General features: G+C 38.5%; 1 protein-coding gene across 6 annotated transcripts in view; it reads left to right on the forward strand.

The window, feature by feature from the left end:
* The window catches only part of LOC136875759 (mitogen-activated protein kinase 15), a 273,592-nt gene that overhangs the window by 223,701 nt on the left and 27,919 nt on the right, over window positions 1-21,972 (forward strand). For 5 of the 6 annotated variants that reach the window (XM_067149337.2, XM_068228451.1, XM_067149338.2 and 2 more), the window contains one exon: window positions 1,834-1,973. In XM_067149337.2, the coding sequence (XP_067005438.2) occupies window positions 1,834-1,973 (140 nt within the window). Of the gene's footprint in view, window positions 1-1,833; window positions 1,974-2,950; window positions 2,999-21,972 lie in introns of all 6 variants that reach the window. The other variant, XM_067149336.2, reaches the window with a different exon arrangement.

Raw genomic sequence — 21,972 nt, forward strand, 5'->3', positions numbered from 1 at the left:
GGTAAGTACATAATACAAAATAAATAGGGCCAATGACCTAGATGTTAGGCCCCTTTAAACAACAAGCAAGCAACAATAAGCAATAAAATAAATAAGTTAAAAATTGAAATGCAGAAAGAAAAAAATAGGTACTTGTGCAATACTACACACGCTTATTACAACACAAAACTTACGTAGTTAATAATAATAATAATAATAATAATAATAATAATATAACTCAAATTTTATACACTACCTTATGGTTTTCCACAGTTCTTTGAAAGTCCTCTATTATATATACAGAATTAGATGTAAAAATACTTATGTCCACAATAAGTAGCCTACATATCAAATGTAAATCAAATGAGTTGTTTTACATCACACCGACACTGTTAGGTCTTATGGCGACGATGAAATAGGAAAGGGCTAGAAGTGGAAAGGAAGTGGCCGGGGCCTTAATTTAGGTATAGCACCAGCATTTGCCTGGTGTGAAAATGGGAAACCACAGAAAACCATCTTAACAACTGACGACGGTAGGATTCAAACCCATCATCCCCCGAATGCAAGCTCATAGCTACGCGACCATAAACGCACGGCCATCTAGTTCGGTCGTCTTTGAAAATGTATTTTTCCATCAACAGAGGATTTTTTAAATCTTAATATTTTGCATAGGCTATCTGAGATGTACTGTTGCCCACTGGTTTTCTGATTAAACGTCTTTTTATTTAAGATATTGAATCAGTCGGCTCACTTACTCACTGTCCACGTACACTGGTGATCTCGTGATTCGATTATTGAAGTATTGTGCAATGATGCGACATACGAACTGAGAGAACACCAAGCGGTTGTTCCCAATATAAAACAGACAATTTTGAGTGGTCTTGAGCATGACTCATAGTCGTAGGGTAGGCTAGATAATAATGTTATTGGCTTTATGTCCCACTAACTACTTTTACAGTTTTCAAAGACACCGAGGTACCGTAATTTAGTCCCTCAGGAGTTTTCTTGCGTGCCAGTAAATCTGCCGACACGAGGGTGACGTATTTGAGCACCTTCAAATACCACCGGACTGAGCCAGAATCAAACCTGCCAAGTTGGTGTCAGTGTTTAATTAATTGTCGAATGTCAACTAGTTGTAAAAATACTGATTGATTAAACTAATATGGTAAATAGAATAACCTAATTGCCTACCTACTTACAAGCTAGATACTTTGGAATTATGTTTTCACTGCCTTTTTAACACTGCAAATTAATCCTTCGATTATTTAGTATGATTTTCAATGAGCTGAGCACGAGAGTCCGTTATAGTGAACGATTCTTTCAGTGTGCGATGGCTCTGTATGTATCGCTGCAGCGGAAGTCTGGCTCCCTACCAATGTCCAGTGTCCTGCTAGTGAGCCATATATGTATTGTGTCTCACTGATCCATGAGTGCACACTGTCTGCTGCGAGTCAGCTGAATCGTGTGCCGTGAGCTGGCCGTTCCTCTGAATCGACTCACTCGGACACTGGAATAAATCGATACACTGCTTCGAATCATACACTCAGTAGCCAACACTACTCCACATCTTTATACGCTGCCCTCATTAATCCCACTTCTACATCCATTTCTTCTCAGGTCCCGACGAGCTCATTTCTACTTCTGAGCATCTGTTTCAAAATGGCCCCTCATTGAGTGCTGAAACTCATGAACTATGTAAGATTGTACTTTTCAACTTGAAATTGAATGGTATAGATTCCAGTCATTAAAGTTGGTGTGAATCATAATAATTGTTCTGAAAAGTGAGTAAAAATAATGTAATTTTGTAGTTTTGATTTTTGAAAATGTTCTATTCTGTTTAATACTTCCGTTTAGCACGAACTCTCCCCGGCAAGAAACCTAATACAGCATTACTTGGAGTGAAACGAGCCCCTGTGCAGTTAGCCCCAGTCAGCAAACAGGAGGTATACCGTGGCCGTGCAGGTGACAGGCGAGAAACAAATGCCCCTAAGCTGGTGAGTTGAGTTTATCATTTTCAGATCAACTTATACTGGATGGAACTTCTGCCTGGGATCACTCAAGACTGATGTAGGATTTATGCACCCAGTTTGGATCCCAACCATGTTACAATTTATTTCATGTCAGCATTTACCAAGGAAGAATCAAAGAAATACAACCTACATCATAAGTAAAATTCAAGTGATCATTAAAGTTAAATCTGTACAGAGTAAATATTACATAACAGAAGTCCAATGATCTAATATTGAATACTGAACATTTTTAGTATTGTTCTGATATTTACTGATTGGCCTGAGGGGAATTTTCAATGAATCTTGGTAGTCACTCTACCTCCTGTCATACCGTAACACATAACATTAAAAAATAATGTTCAAGTAAAATTGAAGTCTGGAGAATGATGTTGGTGTTGTTGGATTGAAATGCAGGGTAATGTAGTGTGCACTAACCTGATACTTCTTATCATTACATTAAAGGATAAAGCAAAGGCAATGGATAGTCAAAAAAATATTATAGACATTGTTCAACATGAATTTTGTTTGGAATGAGAAGTTGCAGAAAATAACAAGGAATGGAACATTTAGTTTTCAACTGCTGTTGAGATTGTAATCCTTGAGTGTCTTGAGAATTAAATTATTTACCTTGGGCAGCTTGAGATATATTGAGTTTCATAAAGTGGATCAAGTTTTGAACAATCTTTGCTACATTTTTGAAACATTGTTAAGCAGTCTGTAAACTCTGAACTCAAGGTTATGCGGTATTATTATCACATTTCTGATGATATTTCTATGCCTATTAATTCTTTATATATTCTTAATAGAAGTCCTATAGTCAATAAACACCATACATGTGTCATAAGTATCGCTGCATTGTGCATTATCTGAACTTGCTTCATTAGCAATAAAATGACTTGATTGTAAGTATGAGTACTGCAATGAAGTATTTGATAGTAAAGCATGTTCCATTATTTTTACAGCTAACTTGCCGGATGGGCTTTTTATAAGCCTGGGAGGCTACACTTAAGGTATCTCACTACAGTATTATATCATTTGCTTCAGCATAGGGTCACTGCTTCTTATTGTTAATGATCAGGTTACATGAGTTTACTCCATTGAATCAACTTTTTCTCATATTGCATCTACAAAATATTAAGAGAAATTGTGAATTTCTTACACCTCTCATCTTTAAAGAGCAATTCTAAGGCACTGCAGAGTGCAAACTTTTATAACCACAAAAGGCAAAGCAATGGCACATCATAGAAACTCTCTTTTGATATTTATGTACAAAATTTGCCATGACACTCCACTACCCCAAACCACTGTTGCTCTGTGTTGGCATAGCAGTGCATGCCTGTTACACTGCAATCTGCATGCCTTGATCACTCTCACTGTTTTTCAAAACTCCACACATATAAGAGCATTGGAAGAATTATGAGGTTGTATGTATAAATACCGTATATATTCTAAGGCGCTAAGGTGCAATGATATGTATGTTTTCTATTTCAATTTTACTCTCAACCTCGTATAACACTACATGTCAGCTGGATCGACATATACACTGAGTGGCCAAAAGTCATGGGAAGACACTGAATGTGATGTCCGGCTCCGTGGCTAAAGGGTTAGCATGCTGGCCTTTGGTCACAGGGGCCTGGATTTGATTCCCCGCAGGGTCAGGAATTTTAACCATCCTTGGTTAATTCCATTGACATGGGGGCTGAGTGAAAACCTGCACCTGGCGAGCCAAACATGTCTTCAGACACTCCCGGCACTGAAAGCTATACGCCATTTCATTTTTACTGAATGCGATGTTAATAACAAGTTGCTCCTCCGCAAGCCCTCAAAATGGCAGCAATATGGCGAGGCATCGACTCTATAGGTGGGCCGGCGTAAGGTTGCACATGACAGCTGCGCACAATGTCGGTCACGCTGCAATGGCGCACAAAGCGATGTTGCCGCCGTAACAACAGCTGACTGCACGTCACGTGAGTTTTTAAAAGCATGGAAGAGATATTTTTAATGTCATTGCGATGATACATAATACAGATGAAATCCTCCGATAGAAATCGAACTTTATACTCACCATTTATTCATCATACAATATGATACGAGATAAATATAATACGAAGTTCTTATTATCGCGATGTTAGAAGGTACAGAAGAAATCGGCCGACAAGAATCTCACTTTAAATACACCAATAATTATTAGAATAATTTACACCGGTGCTAACACAAAAGTTTTCAAGTAAAATCTATAAAATTCATGAAAATTCAGAAACCTTATTTTCATACCTGATTCACAAAGGTAGAGGCTCGATATCCTCCAGATCACTGCCATCACTACCATCGCCTTTGTTGTCATTGTAATCAGATCATCAACTCCTGACAGTCTCTGATGATGCCATGTGTTGCCATTGCCGAGTTAATGAACATTGCGACATAGCTAACTTTCTTCACCCACAAAGCCGTATCCATTCGAGCAATACTCTCCTGAACAGTCCTTCCACTTCAGTAAGGACTTATTAGTGCATACGTAATGTTTTACTTCACCCCATACCGTACCAACTCAATGCGGTTGAAGTGACAGTGGTACGGCAGCAACCTGATAACCTCGTGCCCTTGTTCCCTTGCTACCTCGTCGACTAATTTAGTCATACACATATGCGCTGGGGTATTTCTCTACCGCAGCCATTCTACTAACAGTTCTTTAGGGTGCTCAAAGTAGCGGTCTTGTCCATTATTACGGAGTGGTGAGGTGCATTGTCCATAACAATGACAGAAGGGACTTTGAGCTGTAATATTCATACTCGTGTCTTCGTATTGCACCAGCCTGGAAATAATTCCTGTTACAGGAGACAGCTTAATTCGTTTCTTTCCCGGAGTGCTGTGAAACAAGTCCCTACTATCAGTCCCGTTTCCGCTACTGCTATGTACCCCAGTCCCTTTTTACTTCTGTTCTTGGAGGCGAACACCTCTCTGAATAACAGTACGATTTGAAAGCCCTAATGTTTGACATATGTGTTCCACACCATGATCTGCAGGAACAGAGAGACGGCTAGCGTACGAATTTCCTCTCCCTCTCGTAAAACTTGTGAGTTCTCTGCACTAATTTTAATGCCTGACTATTAAGGGACACTCCGCTTTTCATGACTATGTTGCCGTTTCCGAGACATCGCACTGCATTCATTAAAATAAAATTTCACAATTATTTCACAATGAAAACAAAACTTTCATAAACGCGCGAATGACACCTGACCATGTGCTAGTGGAGACAGGCAAAACGGCAACACTTCAATACGGTAGTCAATCTAGTTATAGATGGCACCACTATACTACCCATATTGCCAACAACAATCAACTGAAAATAGTTAATATTTATTTTATGGCTTGCTTAAACCTTATAACATTTTTAAAATGCTCATATTTGTGTAAGCAAATAAACAATTATAAGCACTATACGGCATTAAATACGAATTAACATGAATAAAATGCGTAACTGTATCTGACATAAAAAGTAGTAGATTGGTGATTCTGATTAATGGGTGACTTTCTTCATTTCATTTTTGTAGTGATACCAACATGACTTACAACTGTCAAGTGCAACCTTGTGCCGGACCACCTATACAAGATGTTGGAATCTTTCTGGAGCGATCTGGACCCACATATCTCGCGCTGCTACCCACAGTAATTGGTCTTGTGTAGTTGGTGCGGGGTTCATGGAGCGTATATCAGCATTGACAGAATCCCATAAATGCTTAATTGGATTAAGATCGGGGGGGTCTGGGGGGCCAATCCATGGTTGTAACTTCACTGGAGTGCCCCTCCAACCACCTGCATGTCACCACAGAGAGATGACATGGTGCATTGTCCTGTTGAAACATGGCATCTCCATCAGGGTACTCTTGGGCCAGAAAGGGATGCAAATGGTCCAAAAGAATGTCCAAATAACATGCACCTGTCAGCACTCCCTGCAGACGGACAATGGGGCCTAAGTGCAACCATGAGAACGCCGTCCAGACCAGAACTGAGCCATCTCCTGCCTGGATACAACCTTGTTGTTGACACGCAGGATCCATAGCTTCATGGGGCATACACCACACTCTCCCACGCCAATCAGCTTGACTGGAACTGGGATTCATCGGACCATACCATACCACATACCACACGCCGCCACTATTCCATGGTCCACTGCCGATGTTTGCAGGCCCATGTATGTCGTTGAGCTCTGTGTCGAGGTGTCAGCATAGGGACACTAGTTGGTCATCAGCTGGTGAAGCCTAGGCGGTGCAGTTGCCTCCTTACAGTCCTGTTAGAAATGGGTTCCTAACTCCCAACATTCAACTGGGCGGTGATCTGACTCACAGTAGCCCGTCGAGTGCCCAGTATGGTTCTGCGGAGGCGACGTGGTGTCCGTTCGTTAAACACCAGTGGTTTTCCCGTGCGGCAGTTTATGCGGGTTGTAACATTCTACCTGCGATATTGAAGATTCACCCTCGACACTGTTGACCTCGGAAACCCCAATTTGTGTGTAATCTCTGCAATGCTATGACCCATGCGCCGTGCGCCGATGATCATCCCACATTCAAAGTCGGTTAACTTGCGATGTGTTGCCATCTTCACGACACTGGTGTGTGTGACAGATTGCTCAACTATGCCATAACTAGCCACAATGCTTATGGGTCATACATGGCACAATTTTCTAATGGAACACCCCCTTCCTGTGACTTTTGGCCATACAGTGTATTTTATCGTGAAAATGGATCAGTGACTGGCACCAGTCGATGGATGTACGACAAATTTATGTTCGGAAAGTGATACTGCACAGAATTACATAATTGTAAGAACAAGTACTGCAAATAAAGTAGAATCTTGTGAGGATGAATTTTAAACCTCTACCAGAAAGATCAGTCTGTCAGGCCTGCTATGTTATTTTATTTCTCCAATAATGGCAACATTGACGAAGGTTCTCATTCAACCTATGTGTTCTTTGATCTGTCGTCTTATAAGCTATAGCATGTTTGTGGTATTAAAACTGTTCAGTGCATTGTTATTGGTGTTATTTGTCAGCTATGCCATTCTTCTGTGCTAAGCTTGTCTGTCTTTCAGACCAGTATGTCGTATAACAGAGTATTTTATCAATAACAGCATAGCTGTGAGTTCTACCTGGGGTTGATTTCTCTTAGGTAATTGGCATTTGTTATATCCACAGACATGGAAAATATCTCTCAACGCAGTGCAGCAATACCAACTGACATTGATATTCACGTCAGATTGGACGAATGGTTGGAATACTATAGCGGTGAGGCAGAAGTGAGTGACTCTTCAGAGATCAATGATTCTGACCAAGACCCTGATTTTATCATCAGCAATACCGATGACAGTGTATCATCTGATTCAGATACCGAGTTGTTAGAAGATGACACACTGAACCCTGATACCAATATAAATGGTCCGTTATTGGACATTGATGAAACCAGCCATGAGGATGGAGGTGAGACAACCACAACTGCTTCATCTGATACTCCTTCAACAAATGTGTACCTACATAAAAATAAATGTATTTGGTACAGCCAGCTACAAACTCAAACAAAAAAATGCTTGCACACAATATTATTCAAGGTCTGCCTGGCCTGAATGCCTTGCTAAAACTTCGAGTAATAAAGCAGCTCCTGTAGATATCTGCATTCTACTTGCGGATGATGATGTGATTAATAAAATTGTTTTATGGACAAACCAAAAACAAAAACATGTACAGACAAAAATTCAAAATCGATTAAACCTTTCTAATTACAGGGAAGCAAATTCTGTTGAAATTATGGCTCTTCTTGGATTACAAGCATTGTCTTCCATTCTTAAGTCTTTTTTAAAAAGGAGATTTTGAGTTTGCTGGGACCACCTAAAGACCACGTTGCTTTAGCTGTGTTCTTGTTGTTTTCAATGTTCGCCACTTCTAATCTTCTTGATGGTGGATTTGGCTGCTGTTTTCTTCATGGTACCTTGAGCTTTTCTGTTGGTCTCAAGCCTTCATTTTCTTGCTGCACTCTATCTTGCATTCATCGGACCATTTCTTGGTCTTATTGTGGTTAGCTTCTGTAAAGGATGTTAAGGTCTGTTTTTGATAGTTGAATGGTAGTTACTTCTGTTAATAATTATGGCGTGATTAATATTAAGTTCTTCAAGATCCTTCTCTACCGGCTGGATCCACATAGATCCAGTGGTTTTAGCCTTGCTGGCTACTTTGAAGATCTCATAGGACTGCCTGTAGGAGTCCATTCTATTCAGGTGTTCTTAGAAAGCCAGCTGTCTTCTTCCTATGGCATCTGAGGGTTTCTTGGTGTTGGTAGAATTCACGGTTTGGTTTGTACCATCCCATTCCATCTGATAGGATCCTTGGTCCTACAATGGGATAGGAAAGGGCTAGGGGTGAGAAGGAAGCACCTGTGGCCGTAATTAAAATACAGCCCCAGCATTTGCCTGGTGTAAAAATGGAAAACCATTATTATTATTATTATTATTATTATTATTATTATTATTATTATTATTATTATTATTATTTATTATTATTAAAATAATAATAATAATATTAAAATAATAATAATAATAATAATAATAATAATAATAATAATAATAATAATAATAATAATAATAATAATAATAATAATTTGCCATTGATGCTTTCACAGCCTGTGTACTTATAGACATGATACTGTATAGGCTTTTGGGCTTATGCCGTGTCAAGAAAATTAAATTAAATTCTTTACGTTTCGCAGAGAACTGTGCTCTGCATCCTCAGAAGAAATCTTGACTGTCCACGAGAAAGGCTTCTTAAACAATGACTCTTTGAATTTAGACGTTATAAGGCATAAGGCATTGAAGTCTATAGGGTCTGACACCGTGGTTAGCTGATTCAAGTCCCGCTAGTCGAAAAAATTCACCATCAGAATGTTGGCCGGTAGGGTAGGAGAGGGGGTGGTTTACAGAGGATTGGTACAGTAAATAGCCTTCAAATTTTGGACATTTTAAATAATTTTTATATCAGCTCCTACTGTATGTACAAGAAAACTTTCAAAATGAAGCATAATACTTGTTTAATGTGCAAGCACATATCTCAGAATTGATTTTGGCATTATCAAACTCGCAATTAATTATTCAAAATGGCGGCTCTTTGTGTGTCTGTGCTCACAGTTTCCTTCATAGCTGGACCATTTATCAATATATTAGTGTTCTGCTTTTTTAAATGTACTAATTGAAGTTACAGCTACAAAACTATATTTGCAAAATTAGTATTTTTAATTTTGTGTTACTGAAATATTGCATATTTTGGTCAGTTTTGTAGACTAACATCATGAGAGAAAGTGGCATTGTAATACACCATATAATTTAGGAGTTACAAGGGAAATGGTTTTGAAAAATATAGTTTTGAGAAAATGAGCTGCAAAGTTATCTGACCCCTGTAAAGACACAGCAGCCTTCCAGTGGCTGCCAAAATGCTCCTGGGGCATAGGATGTTCCCTCTAAATCAGTTTGCTCAGCTTAATTTTCCAGTCTTAATCTTCTTCTGCTTTGTCTGGCCTCTTTTGTGGCTTCTCATACCCTTTTTTCAGCAGACATTGTACGCATCACATCCTCTTTTAGCATTGCATGTTCACAAAGGACACTAGGATTCGTGCCCATTTTTTTCAGCACAGCCAACCTACTCTTCACTCCATCATTAAATGTCATAACGGCATCATTTGTGGCAATCTTCACAATTGTCTTCCCACAGAACCCAGTTTTTCGGCACACTTTCCAAATCCTAGCATTGAGAAATTCATTAGCATTCTGTGTATAACCTCCTAAACACCTTTTCAACAGTTCATTAGCAACTAAATCCTTGAAAACAGGCTTAATCACATCCATAACAGCTGAAGGAAATGTGTTTTTGTGTTTGTTTTCTTGAACTGTGCCTGCAGTGACAGCTCGCTGGTTCGGGCACCAGGAATTATCTCCATTTGGGCAGAAGTAATGAAGTGGATTTTCATCAGATGAGCTTTTATGAGCCCAGATAGCAGTTCTCATATCATTTACTGATGTTGAATTACTTCTTATGGCATTTCCATAGTAGGTCATCGGAGTATTTATTGCAGAATTTGTCAGTCAGTTTTTTCCAGACAGTAATTTGCCATGTGAAAGTTTTCTTCCGCTTGAATGTGACCAACACATTCAGCTCTGGTGATAGATACACTAGGAGCATACGGTTGCATATCTGACACCGCTTTGAATGACTCTGTGTCACCATCACCAATGTATGTTATGTACCGTACGCCATACAATATCTTATCTCAGAAGGTTCGAACATCTTGTGTTAACTTTCAACCCCCATGCCACCTGCTGTCCCTTTTCTGATTTTTTTTTGCTAGTTGCTTTACGTCGCAACGATGGGACAGGGAAGGGCTAGGAGTGGGAAGGAAGCGGCCGTGGCCTTAATTAAGGTACAGCCCCAGCATTTGCCTGGTGTGAAAATGGAAAACCATGGAAAACCATTCTCAGGGCTGCCGACAGTGGGGTTCGAACCTACTATCTCCCGAATACTGGATACTGGCCGCACTTAAGCGACTGCAGCTATCGAGCTCGGTCCTTTTTTGATTAACAGAACAATCAGATGCATGACTGTCCAACCACTCTGAATATTCTGGAGTGTTCTTCTTGGTTTTCCATGTTTCACAACTCGGACAATAAGAGAAAAGAAGCTTTGTGTCAAGAACTTCCCCTGATTTACTTCCTATAATTGTACATACACCAAATAAAGATGAGTGGCTCAGAGTCAGCCATGTACCATCACAAGACACTGCCAAATCTTTACTGTTACTGTGAGAAACCTCTTCTTCAGTAGCCTTCAACATTGATTCCCTCTTCACAAGTTTTGTAGCGTAGTTAATTTTATTGTTTATGATGTTATATGCACTTCTCCACGCTGGTGGTCTCATATTCATTAAGCCACAAAACATGTTTAAACCTTGACCTATACATCTCATTGTATACACTGTTCTAACATTCTAGAATACACACTTTTTTCTTTTACCAGTCTTTGAACTGTTGCAAAATGAACCAATATCCTCACAGTTGTCACATATAATCACTACTTTACAACCTAACCCTAACACATTATGCACTGTAAAACTGATAATCCATCCACATACACAACGTAGGCATTTTTCTAGTTCTGGAAACATTAATTCAACATCAAAAATTACATTTCCTGTCAACTTATCACTCTCACTAGTCTGGGAGTATTACTTGAGGTTGAACAAGAGGTTAGTTTCCTCCCTGATGCACTGTAATTTTCATTTGGTTTTTCAGCTTCTCCTTGAGCACATGGCATTCACCCCCTGTGGGTGGGGGCGGTAGAATAACACCCACAGTATCCCCTGCCTGTCGTAAGAGGCACCTAAAAGGGGCCCCAGGGGCTCTGAACGTTGGAGCGTGGGTTGTCAACCACAGGGCCCTTGGCTGAGTCCCGGCATTGCTTCCACTTACTTGTGCCAGGCTCGTCACTTTCATCTATCCTATCCAACCTCCCTTGGTCAACTCTTGTTCTTTTCCAGCCCCGACGCTATTAGGTTTACGAGGGCTAGGGAGTCTTTCATTTTTACGCCCTTTGTGGCCCTTGTCTTCCTTCCATTTTTCTCTCTGATTACTGTTATATAGAGGATAGTTGCCTGGTTGTACTTACTCTTAAAACAGTAATCACCACCATCACCACCTAGGCACATGGTGTTGAGTGTTGATTACTATGGAAACTATATTTTTTCTTCCTGTAAGCAACCTTTCTCCTTCCCATGGTTATAACAAGTGCAGAAAATTCAAGCCAAATACTTGTAACAAAATGAACATATGATACGACTTTGTTTATGTTTACAGGACAAAAGACTAACTAAAATGGCTGCAAGTATCACACTATTGGTGCACATGCAGCAGAGCTCTCTAAATAGCCTATGCATTGTCTAGCATTTTAAATCATAACTCCTAAATAATTATTTCACCAAAATGAACTAGAAGACTGCAAGTCTTAAAAATATTTTGAAAAATCAAATTTTTTAAGGTTATTTACTGTACCGGTCCCCTTAACTAAAGTACAGCTCCAGAATTTGCCTGGTGTGAAAATGGGAAACCATAGAAAACCATTATTATTATTATTAGCCCACCTGGTTGCCATGATCGTTAAGGCATTGAAGTCTATACGGTCTGACACCGTGGTTAGCCAATTCAAGTCCCATTGGTCAAAAAGAATTTCACCATCAGAATGTCGGCTAGCACGGTAGGAGAGGGGGATGGTTTACAAATTTCTAATCACTAGTTTGTGTGCCAAAAGCCTGGATTAAATTCCAAACCTCTCTGCAGTGCTCATATGGAATGACGGCATATGATGCTGTTGATGCAGATGGTGATTCGTCCATCGGATGGGGACGTAAAGCCTTGAGCAGACCCCCTAGTGCTATTCAACAGGAGTAGGCTAGGTGCCAGCACTGGGTTTCACCCTCTTCCTTTCTACTGTAGGAACTGTGGGTGTGGCCAGGCATTAAGGAGTATGGAGAGTTTGAGGGAGATAATTAGGATTCTCTCAGAGTACAGGAAGGAAAGTAGGCCTCCCTCAAAAAAAAATGTACAGGTTACAGTAGGTGTAAAAGAGGGATGAGAAGGAAACGGGAGAATTGTAGAAGACAGGTGGTCTAATGTTTTAAGAGGAAGGAGATTGGAGGCTAAGGGCTCTATTCAGGATCAGAATTCAGGACAGGTGTCTGTGAGAAATCAATACAAGTCACTGCAGGTAGAACAAACGAGGGAAAATGAGGAACAGGAAACTGTTGTTGAGAAGTGTGGAAGTGGGAGGAAGGGAAAAGGTAGGAAAGGGAAATGTGAAGTAGTGGATAGGAAAAGACAGGTGGAACAGGGTCATGGGAGGGAGAAAAGGGAGGAGGAAGTAGCTTCTGCAGCTGTCAGGAAAAATAGGGCTGACCAGGAAGGAGGGGATCAAATGAGGTGGGTAGGTTTGAGGCTCTGGTCACGGGGGATTCCTTTGTTAGACATGTGGGAAAAGTGTGTGGAGGAAAGGGAACCAGGGTAATTATCTAGGAATTAGGTTGAGGCAGATGTTGAGGAAAGTAGAAGAGAAGGAGGAGGGGAAAGGAGAAGGGTGTTTCATGTTGGTACTAACAACATAAGACAAGCAGGTATAAGTACCAACATAGTTGGGGATGTGTGGGATCTGGTAAATGCAGTACAGGTAAAGTTTAAGGAAGACCGGGCGAGTTGGCCGTGTGCGTAGAGGCGCGCGGCTGTGAGCTTGCATCCGGGAGATAGTAGGTTCGAATCCCACTATCGGCAGCCCTGAAGATGGTTTTCCGTGGTTTCCCATTTTCACACCAGGCAAATGCTGGGGCTGTACCTTAATTAAGGCCACGGCCGCTTCCTTCCAACTCCTAGGCCTTTCCTATCCCATCGTCGCCGTAAGACCTATCTGTGTCGGTGCGACGTAAAAGCCCATAGCAAGTTTAAGGAAGCAGAGATTGTTATCAGTGGAATACTCTGTAGGAGGGATACTGACTGAGTAGGTGATTGGGGATTTAAATGAGACTATGGAGTGGGTATGTGGGAAACTGGGAGTGAGATTTTACCACAGTGATACCTATGTTAGGAAATTTGTTTAGAAGAGTTATAGGGAGATACATTTAGGGAAACTGTAATGGTTCAAATCCCATTACAAATATTTCTCATTATTATTTTTATTATTATTTTTATTATTATTAGCGTATTCTCCCAATAATGGAAGACGTTAAGCAAACAACTCAATCAAGCTTTCTTTGGGTTCTTCTTGTTCTTCCAATAGGCTTTCATTCTCTCTGAGAAGGCTTGTTTACGTTCTTCCGACCATTTTGGTCTGCACTGTTTTTGCTTTGGTTGCTCTGATGTAACTTCCCACTTGTTGACTTTGTGTCTGAAGGTGTCTCTTTCTAAAATGTCTGTTGCACATATGTTTGCGTTTTTGAGGTCCTTTCGAAGTTCGTCCAGCCAAGGTGTTGAATTCTTAAGTGAGCTAACATAATTTAATATTCTTTTTGACAGTCGATTTTCTGGTAATCTTATGAGGTGTCCAAAGAATTTCATTCGTCTTTTCTTAATGTCAATTTCAATGTTTGAAACTTTTTCTGTTGTTTTGATTGATTGTAGTCTGTAACCATCTTGGGTATATCTTGTTCCTAGGATTTTCCTGATGATCTTCCTCTCTTGCTTTTTTATTTCTTCTAATTCTTGTTTACTGTTAAGTGACAATGTTTCACTTGCGTAAAGGACTGTTGGTTTTATGACTGTGTTGTAATGCCGAATTTTTGTCTGTCTTGACATGCATTTTTTGTTGTAGATATCTTAAACTAACCCTAATGCCTTCTTGACTTTTTGGAGACAGTTTTGCTGTGAGATCTTCTCAAGGCCTGTCGGTTCGATGAATTCTCCGAGGTATTTAAAGTACGAGACCCGGTCGATTTTACCGTATTTTGTTCTCAGGCTCGTGATATTTGTCTTTGAACAGAAGAATTTAGTTTTCTCAAATGAAATCTGTAGTCCCACTTTTTCTGCAGATTCCTTAAGTATCTCAAGCTGCTTGATGGCAGTCTCCTCATCCTCTGTTAAAATCGCCAGATCGTCCGCAAATGCGAGGTATGGTACGTAGAGGTTGTTTTTGGGAAAGCCCAATCGGATCGGTTTCCAAGATTCACGTTTCTTGAGTTCCTTCTCCCATTCTTCCATAACCTTGTCTAGGGCGACGTTGAACAGAATAGGAGAGAGTCCATCACCTTGTCTCACACCTGTTTGAATGTCGAAGGGTTCTGAAATTTCTCCCATAAATTTCACTTTAGATTTTGTGCCCGTTAGTGTTTGTTTTATGAGTTCTAGGGTTTTGGGATCTAGTCCTCTCTCTTCTAGAATTTGGAATAGTGAGGGTCTGTCTATCGAATCATATGCCTTTTTGAAATCTACAAATGTGCTTTTGTCTGAGGGCTCGTAGTTTAAGTATTTTATTTTTATTATTATTATTATTATTATTATTATTATTATTATTATTATTATTATTATTATTATTATTATTATTATTATTATTATTATCGTTATTATTATTATCGTTATTATTATTATTATTATTATTATTATTATTATTATTATTATTATTATTATTATTATTATTATTATTATTATTATTATTATTATTATTATTATTTGATTCAATTCTGTAATCTGATTAATCTGATTTTGCTATGTATTAATTATTGCTTGCTTTATTGGATTTAATTTATTATGTATATATGTGTGTGTATGTTAGCATCAAAATAATGTAGAGTGAGACTTACTGCCTAATATCAGATATGGATATATTATTTGTGATACTACTTTTTTCTTTTTTTTTTGCTATTGTTTTACGTTGCACCGACACAGATAGGTCTTATGGCAACGATAGGACAGGAAAGGGCTAGGAGTGGTAAGGAAGCGGCCGTGTGAAAATGGGAAACCACGGAAAACCATATTCAGGGCTGCCGCCAGTGGGGTTCGAACCTACTGTCTCTTGAATACTGGATAGATACTACTTTTAAAACATTACAACATATGGTGCAATACTTTTACAGTAAGTGTCGAGTGATCGCTCTGTCATTGCATGGATTTGGACTAATTTCTGGGAGTTTCTACTTTGTCTGAGGCTATTTCATCACTATATGTAATACTTTGGTGCTGGGTGGGAGTTATATCATGTACTCTTTTAGAAATGACGTGTGTGTGACAACTTATGTCTATATATAGGGGTTTATCCTGTAGCAGGAGTTCAGTTGGTTGGAAGGAGTTGAATGGAGAAACTTGCCATGAAGTATTGGAGTCAGTTGGAAGGAGACGAATGGTGAACAGTGAGATAGGCAGTCATATGGAGAGTGTAGCCACACTTGGGTCAGTCAGTCACTTGAAGATAGAACAGTGACATGGATATATAGTCGTCAGTGACCAAATGGATTAAATGTTCGTAGTGTGTTTCGTGTATCTGTTCGGTCGGGTTCTTGTGTCAGTTTGGTGACAGCCGAATATTGAGTCATCATAATGCAGACTAACAGTTATCAGCGAATTGCTTATAAAGTGTGATTATATTTTCAAGCCCTACTATATCTCATTTGTGAAACTAAAAGGATACTTCACTAAATTAGGTTTGAGATACCTACAGCTGACACTAACTCAAAAGAATACATTGTAATAACACTCAAAGTGTTGAACGTACTGTTAAGTGAACCAGTGAGGGATAAATTTCTTGTACAACTTTTAAATGTCCGGTCAAGAGGATTTCAAATTTAATGCCTAGAGTTTCTTTCAGTTATAATGTCAGAGTTTTATATTATCTTTTGAATTATCGCAGCAGGTCTCACCCGTTAAAGTCAACATTTAAAGAATATATTTTGTTTAGCATCAAATACAAATTATTGTTTTATTTCAATGGTAGATTAGATAACTTCAAATTTGAGTGGGGAACCTATATGTTATGCTGTCAAAGTAAGCTTATTACCTCACACCCTAGAGATAATTATGACTCTCATTCTATTATCATTACATTTATTTGTAGTTGGTGCCCATCAACAATTGTATGTGTAAGTAATCAGGTAAGTGCTGAGTGAGAGTACATATCCCGATGATTGAATATTTTATTTCTTGAATATTTTAATATTGTTTCATTTTAAATCAATGAGCAAGTAGTCACAAAGTATCACCGCAATGTAGGACTCAAATAATTCAGAACTTGTTCTGAATGACAGCATACTATAGGTTGATTTTGGGAAGAATATGCACATTTAAGCCAATGGAATTATAACCGGTAAATGTGAGGAGAAAAATGTTCCACCTTTTCAATACAATAACACTGTTGCACGAATCAATGTAGCAACATATTTAATTTATTAAGGGACCGGTTTCGATATCTGTCCATGTCATCATCAGCCTACACAAAAATGGCAAGAAGTTAACACAATTGTAGCACTTATGACACTTTTCTTAAATTAAAAATAGAAGTTCATGTAGAGTTTCTTGAGCACTCTTGCTGATCTTGAGGTTAAAAAAATGATGCAGTATAGTTCACAATTGTTGTTATTCAAGGAATAAAATTTTTGTTGCTAGGTAACAAATGATATAATTTTATTTAAGTACTTCATGACAAGGCTAAATTAAAGTGAACCTCATAATTATACTTACCTTACCATTTTCACTTTTCTATTTCTTATTTTTAATTTCTTTTCTTTTCCTTAGATTTCAAAAAATCCATATCAGTACTAATAGTCTCATATTCTAAAAGTTTTTATATATATACCGCTATCCACCTTTTGAAGTGCCATAAGTGCTACAATTGTGTTAACTTCTTGCCATTTTTGTGTAGGCTGATGATGACATGGACAGATGTCAAAACCGGTCCCTTCATAAATTAAACATGTTGCTACATTGATTCGTGCAACAGTGTTATTGTATTGAAAAGGTGGAACATTTTTCTCTTTTTAGCATTGTAACTATTAGTTCAATACGGATCAGTGATGAAGTTTTTAACTTTAAATGTGAGGAGTGTAAATTTGTGTTACATATTTTTGTATTATGGTGGCATGTCAAGGGATTTGATAAGGGAAATCAATCTGAGATCGCATACTATTACTAGCGAACCAAAGATGAACAAGGAAGACAATAGCAAGTCACGGAACGAGGTGGCTATCGCTTCTAAGAACATCCAAAGTGAGGTTGAGAATAGGGAGCAGGTGAACACGATGGAAGGTTCTGAGGTAATTTAGAAAAGTGCAGAAGTTGAAAAGCACATTGAAACTCAAAAGGAAGTCTCAGGGGGAATGAATTTATAACATTTTAATTTGATGATGGCCGGAATGACCAAGCTCTGGGAAATGATTAGTAGTAACAAAAATAGTAATAAACGAATTGAGGAAAAGATTGATATAAATAACGAAAATAGTAATAAACGAATGGAAGAATTAATTGGTAGTAGTAACAGTACGATCAGTAATAAAAATAGATAGGTTATGTGAATCACTAAATGTTAAATTAGATACTAAGATATTAGAAGTAAATGATCAAATATCTAAGTTAGATGAAGGGTGTGTTGAAATTATAGGTGAAATGGAATTGAGTCGGAGCAATCTTCATACTCAGATCGAGAAAGTCAAAGGAACATGTACAGAGAATGGTAACAATATCGTGCAGTTAAGTAATAAGATTTCTAATAATCGGGAAGAAATTCATGAGATCATAGAGAAGAGATTAGACAAGATTCATATTGCAGTTGTGCAAGATATGAGGGAATGTGTCAGTAGAGTTGAACAGTTTGGAAAAAAAGCTTTGGCAGGTCAGTGAACTACAGAAAAAACAGGAAACTTTGTCACATAAGGTGACAGAGAAAGAAGAAAAATCACAGGAAGAATGGAGAATAATAAAAAAGAATGCTGAGAAAGTAACAGAAGAAAAAGTTTTGAATTGCCAGAGGGTACTACGGCAAGAAATTAGAGAAGATCAGACTATAAGAGAAGTGGTAATAATGAGTGGTTTGTACAATAGGGACCATGATTTGCCTAAGTTTTCTGGAAAATAGTTCAATCCTATGGAATTTGTAAAATTAGTCGAGAAAAGATTTGCAAGTAAGTTGAGGGATAATATTATCAAATGGGAATACGTGTTGGAGATCTTGTCGAATGCCTTCATCAGTGAAAGTAAAATATGGTTTCAAGTGTACCATAATAATATGTCTAATTTAGGAGAATTTAAAGAGAAGTTCATTGACAAGTTTTGGGATGAAAATGTACAAGGTCGTGAGAGAGAACATATTATGTTTGGTAAATATAGGCAACAGAAGGGAGTGTCTATAACTGAATATTTTCTGGCACACATGCTCATATGGAACAACCTTAATAGCACAGGGGCAGAAGTTGATATTGTAAGGATTATGTTAAAACATTATTCTGAAAGGATTTGGGAAGGTGCCTGTATGCAAAAAGTCAGTCCTATTAAAGAAATGGCAGTATTATTTGATAGTTTTGATGCTCTGAATGGTAGCGTAGGTGGTAATGGACCGCAGAATAGACCAGTAAAGGGAGGGGGAAACAGGTCATATAGTTATCAGAGGAGGGGTAATAATTATGATCAGAAGACTAATAGAAATTCAATGGTGATAGGGGTCAGCAGAGTTATCAGAGACAATCTGGAGATGGGAAGCATGAATATGTGAATTATGTGAAAAATTCTGGACAGAATAGTCAGAGAGATAATAATAGGCCTAATATGAATGTTATTTAGGAGTCATCATCGAGTCAGAGCACTTTAAACTCTCAGCGGACTGGATAAATAGGTCATGTGGACAGTCTGAAGGTATGAGTTGTCAGAAACAGGTAGGTAAGGTAAATAATTGCGTAATGAAAGTAGATTTAAGACAACAACGTGTTTGTGACCTAAGTAGAGAGAACATATTGCAAGTAAGTTGAGGGATAATATTGCATTTTAAGTAATGATGTAGTCATAGATAATAAAGTAATTAAAGGGAGTATTAATTTAGACAGAAGAAGTGATCTGTTAAGTGATGTAAGTAGTGAGGAAGTAACTTTGACGATAGAAATGATGATATGGAGAAGGAAAGTGAAGGTACTATTAGATTCTGGTAGTGAAAGGTCATGTATTAGCTCCAACTTTTACGAGGAAGTTCTGAAAAAAGGCAGAATATAATGGGAATTCCCGTGAGGCAGACTTTCATTATAACAACTGTTTGTAGTAAGTCAGAGAGTGAATAAAATGACAGCGGAACCATTCACGATTAAAGATGAATGTAACTTACAGCCATGCCTTGTTGTACCAAACCTTGTGTATTCGGTTATTTTAGGAGCTGATTGGCTTACAAATCATGGGGCTAGATTAGACTTTGTTTTGGGTGGTGTTTGTTTGTCCTAGGGGAAAACTAGCAAAGAAGTATGTGTAAATTATGATGGGTCTGAGGTAAGTGTTGGTAACGTGTGTTCTGTTAAAGATATAAGAGAGATGAGTGAAGGTGTTCCTAGTGAGAGGAAATGTTTTGATGTGTGTCACGTGTCCATATGACAGGATCCGAGGGATAGTCTGTATGAGGCAGTGGTGAGAAGTAATTTGAGTGAATTACAGGAAGATCAATTGTGTTCGATTTTAGTTGAGCATCGGAACATTTTTAGTGATAAGCCAGGAAGAACACATGTATACGAACACAAATTTGTAGTACATGACCATTCTTCATTTGTGGGACCTAAGTACCCCATTCCACTTAAATACGCTAGTGCTGTCGAAGAACAAATAAACATAATGATAGATTACAGATTAATTGAACCCTCTTGTAGCCATAGTATTAATCCTTTAATTGTTGTTGCCAAGAAGGATGAGTCTGTAAGGTTATGTATTAATGCTAGGCTGATGAATCAGAAAATTGAATCAGATCAACAGAGGCTTGAAACAGTGGAAGAACTCATTCAGCAATTTGAAGGAAAAACATGGTTTTCTGTCATGGATTTTGGCAAATTCCTCTCAGAAAAGAGGATAGACCTCTCACAGCCTTTGCATATAAGAACTGTTTGTATCAATTTGCCAGGGTCCCGTTTGGGACAAAGACATCTTCCTCAGCATTGATTCATTCTATGTCTAGAGTTTTAGGTTGGGATACAGGGGATTTTGTAATGATGTACATTGATGACGTGGTTAGAGCATCTCACACTTTTGAGGAACACATGGAACATTTGGACATAGTTATACAGAAAATTAGAGAGAAGGGCTTCACATTAAAACATACTACTAGTATGTGTGGGTAGTGTAACAGACAACATGATAGAATGGCAGGGTGTCCACCAAATCCAGGTTACATTTTTGAGGCACACTGTATCTCCACAAGGGTAAAATCAGAACAAACGAGATTAGAGAAGATTAACAACATGAATACCCCACGTAATGTTAAACAGTTACAATCATAGGGGTTTGAATTATTTTAAACATTTCATTATTCAGTGTGCAGCATTGGTTTTTTTTGTTAGTGGCTTTACATCGCACAGACACAGATGGGTCTTATGGCGACGATGGGATAGGAATGGCCTAGGAGTTGGAAGGAAGTGGCTTGTGTCCTTAATTAAGGTACTGCCCCAGCATTTACCTCGTGTGAAAATGGGAAACCACAAAAAACTATCTTCAGGGCTGCCGACAGTGGGATTCGAACCCACTATCTCCCGGATGCAAGCTCACAGCGGCGCGCTTCTAACCGCACGGCTAACTCGCCCGGTGCAGCGTTGTTATAGCCATTTAGAGGATTATTGAAAGGCGGAGCTAAATGGTAGTGGACAGGTGAACATGATGAGACATTTCTTGTGCTGAAGAAAGGTTTTAATGATGCCATTATGTTAAAATACCCAATGCCTGATTGCGAGTTCATACTCATGACCGATGCATTGGAAAAGGATATTTCCAGATGTTTGTGCCAGAGGGATGATGAAGGAAATTTGGGTATTGTTTCCTTGGCAAATCGGGGACTCAGATTGACAAAAAAGAGGTATACCATTACAGAAATTGAGTTCTTAGCCATTATTTATTCTTTAAGTAAATTTAGGATGCATGTGTTAGGAAATAAGTTTGAAATATGGACATATCACCAGGCATTAGTATTTATTAAAACATGTAAGTTAACAAGTAATAGAATGGCGTGGATTTTGGCTATCAGTGAATATGACTTTACCATTCAACATATTAAGGGTAAAGAAAATGTCTTGGCCGATTTCCTCACTAGGAATCTATCAGGTAATACGGAGTCGAGGTATGTAGAGATAAGAGAAGGAATTGTGGTTTTGGGGTTTGAATCAAAAAAGTGAAATATTTCTTTAGTTAACTTTCTTTCGTCCATTCTTTTCAGATGACCGTAAAATCGTGCCCGTCTTTTTCTGACTGTGTCGGTAATTTT

Source organism: Anabrus simplex, chromosome 6 (assembly GCF_040414725.1).
Source record: "Anabrus simplex isolate iqAnaSimp1 chromosome 6, ASM4041472v1, whole genome shotgun sequence".
Classification (NCBI taxonomy): domain Eukaryota; kingdom Metazoa; phylum Arthropoda; class Insecta; order Orthoptera; family Tettigoniidae; genus Anabrus; species Anabrus simplex.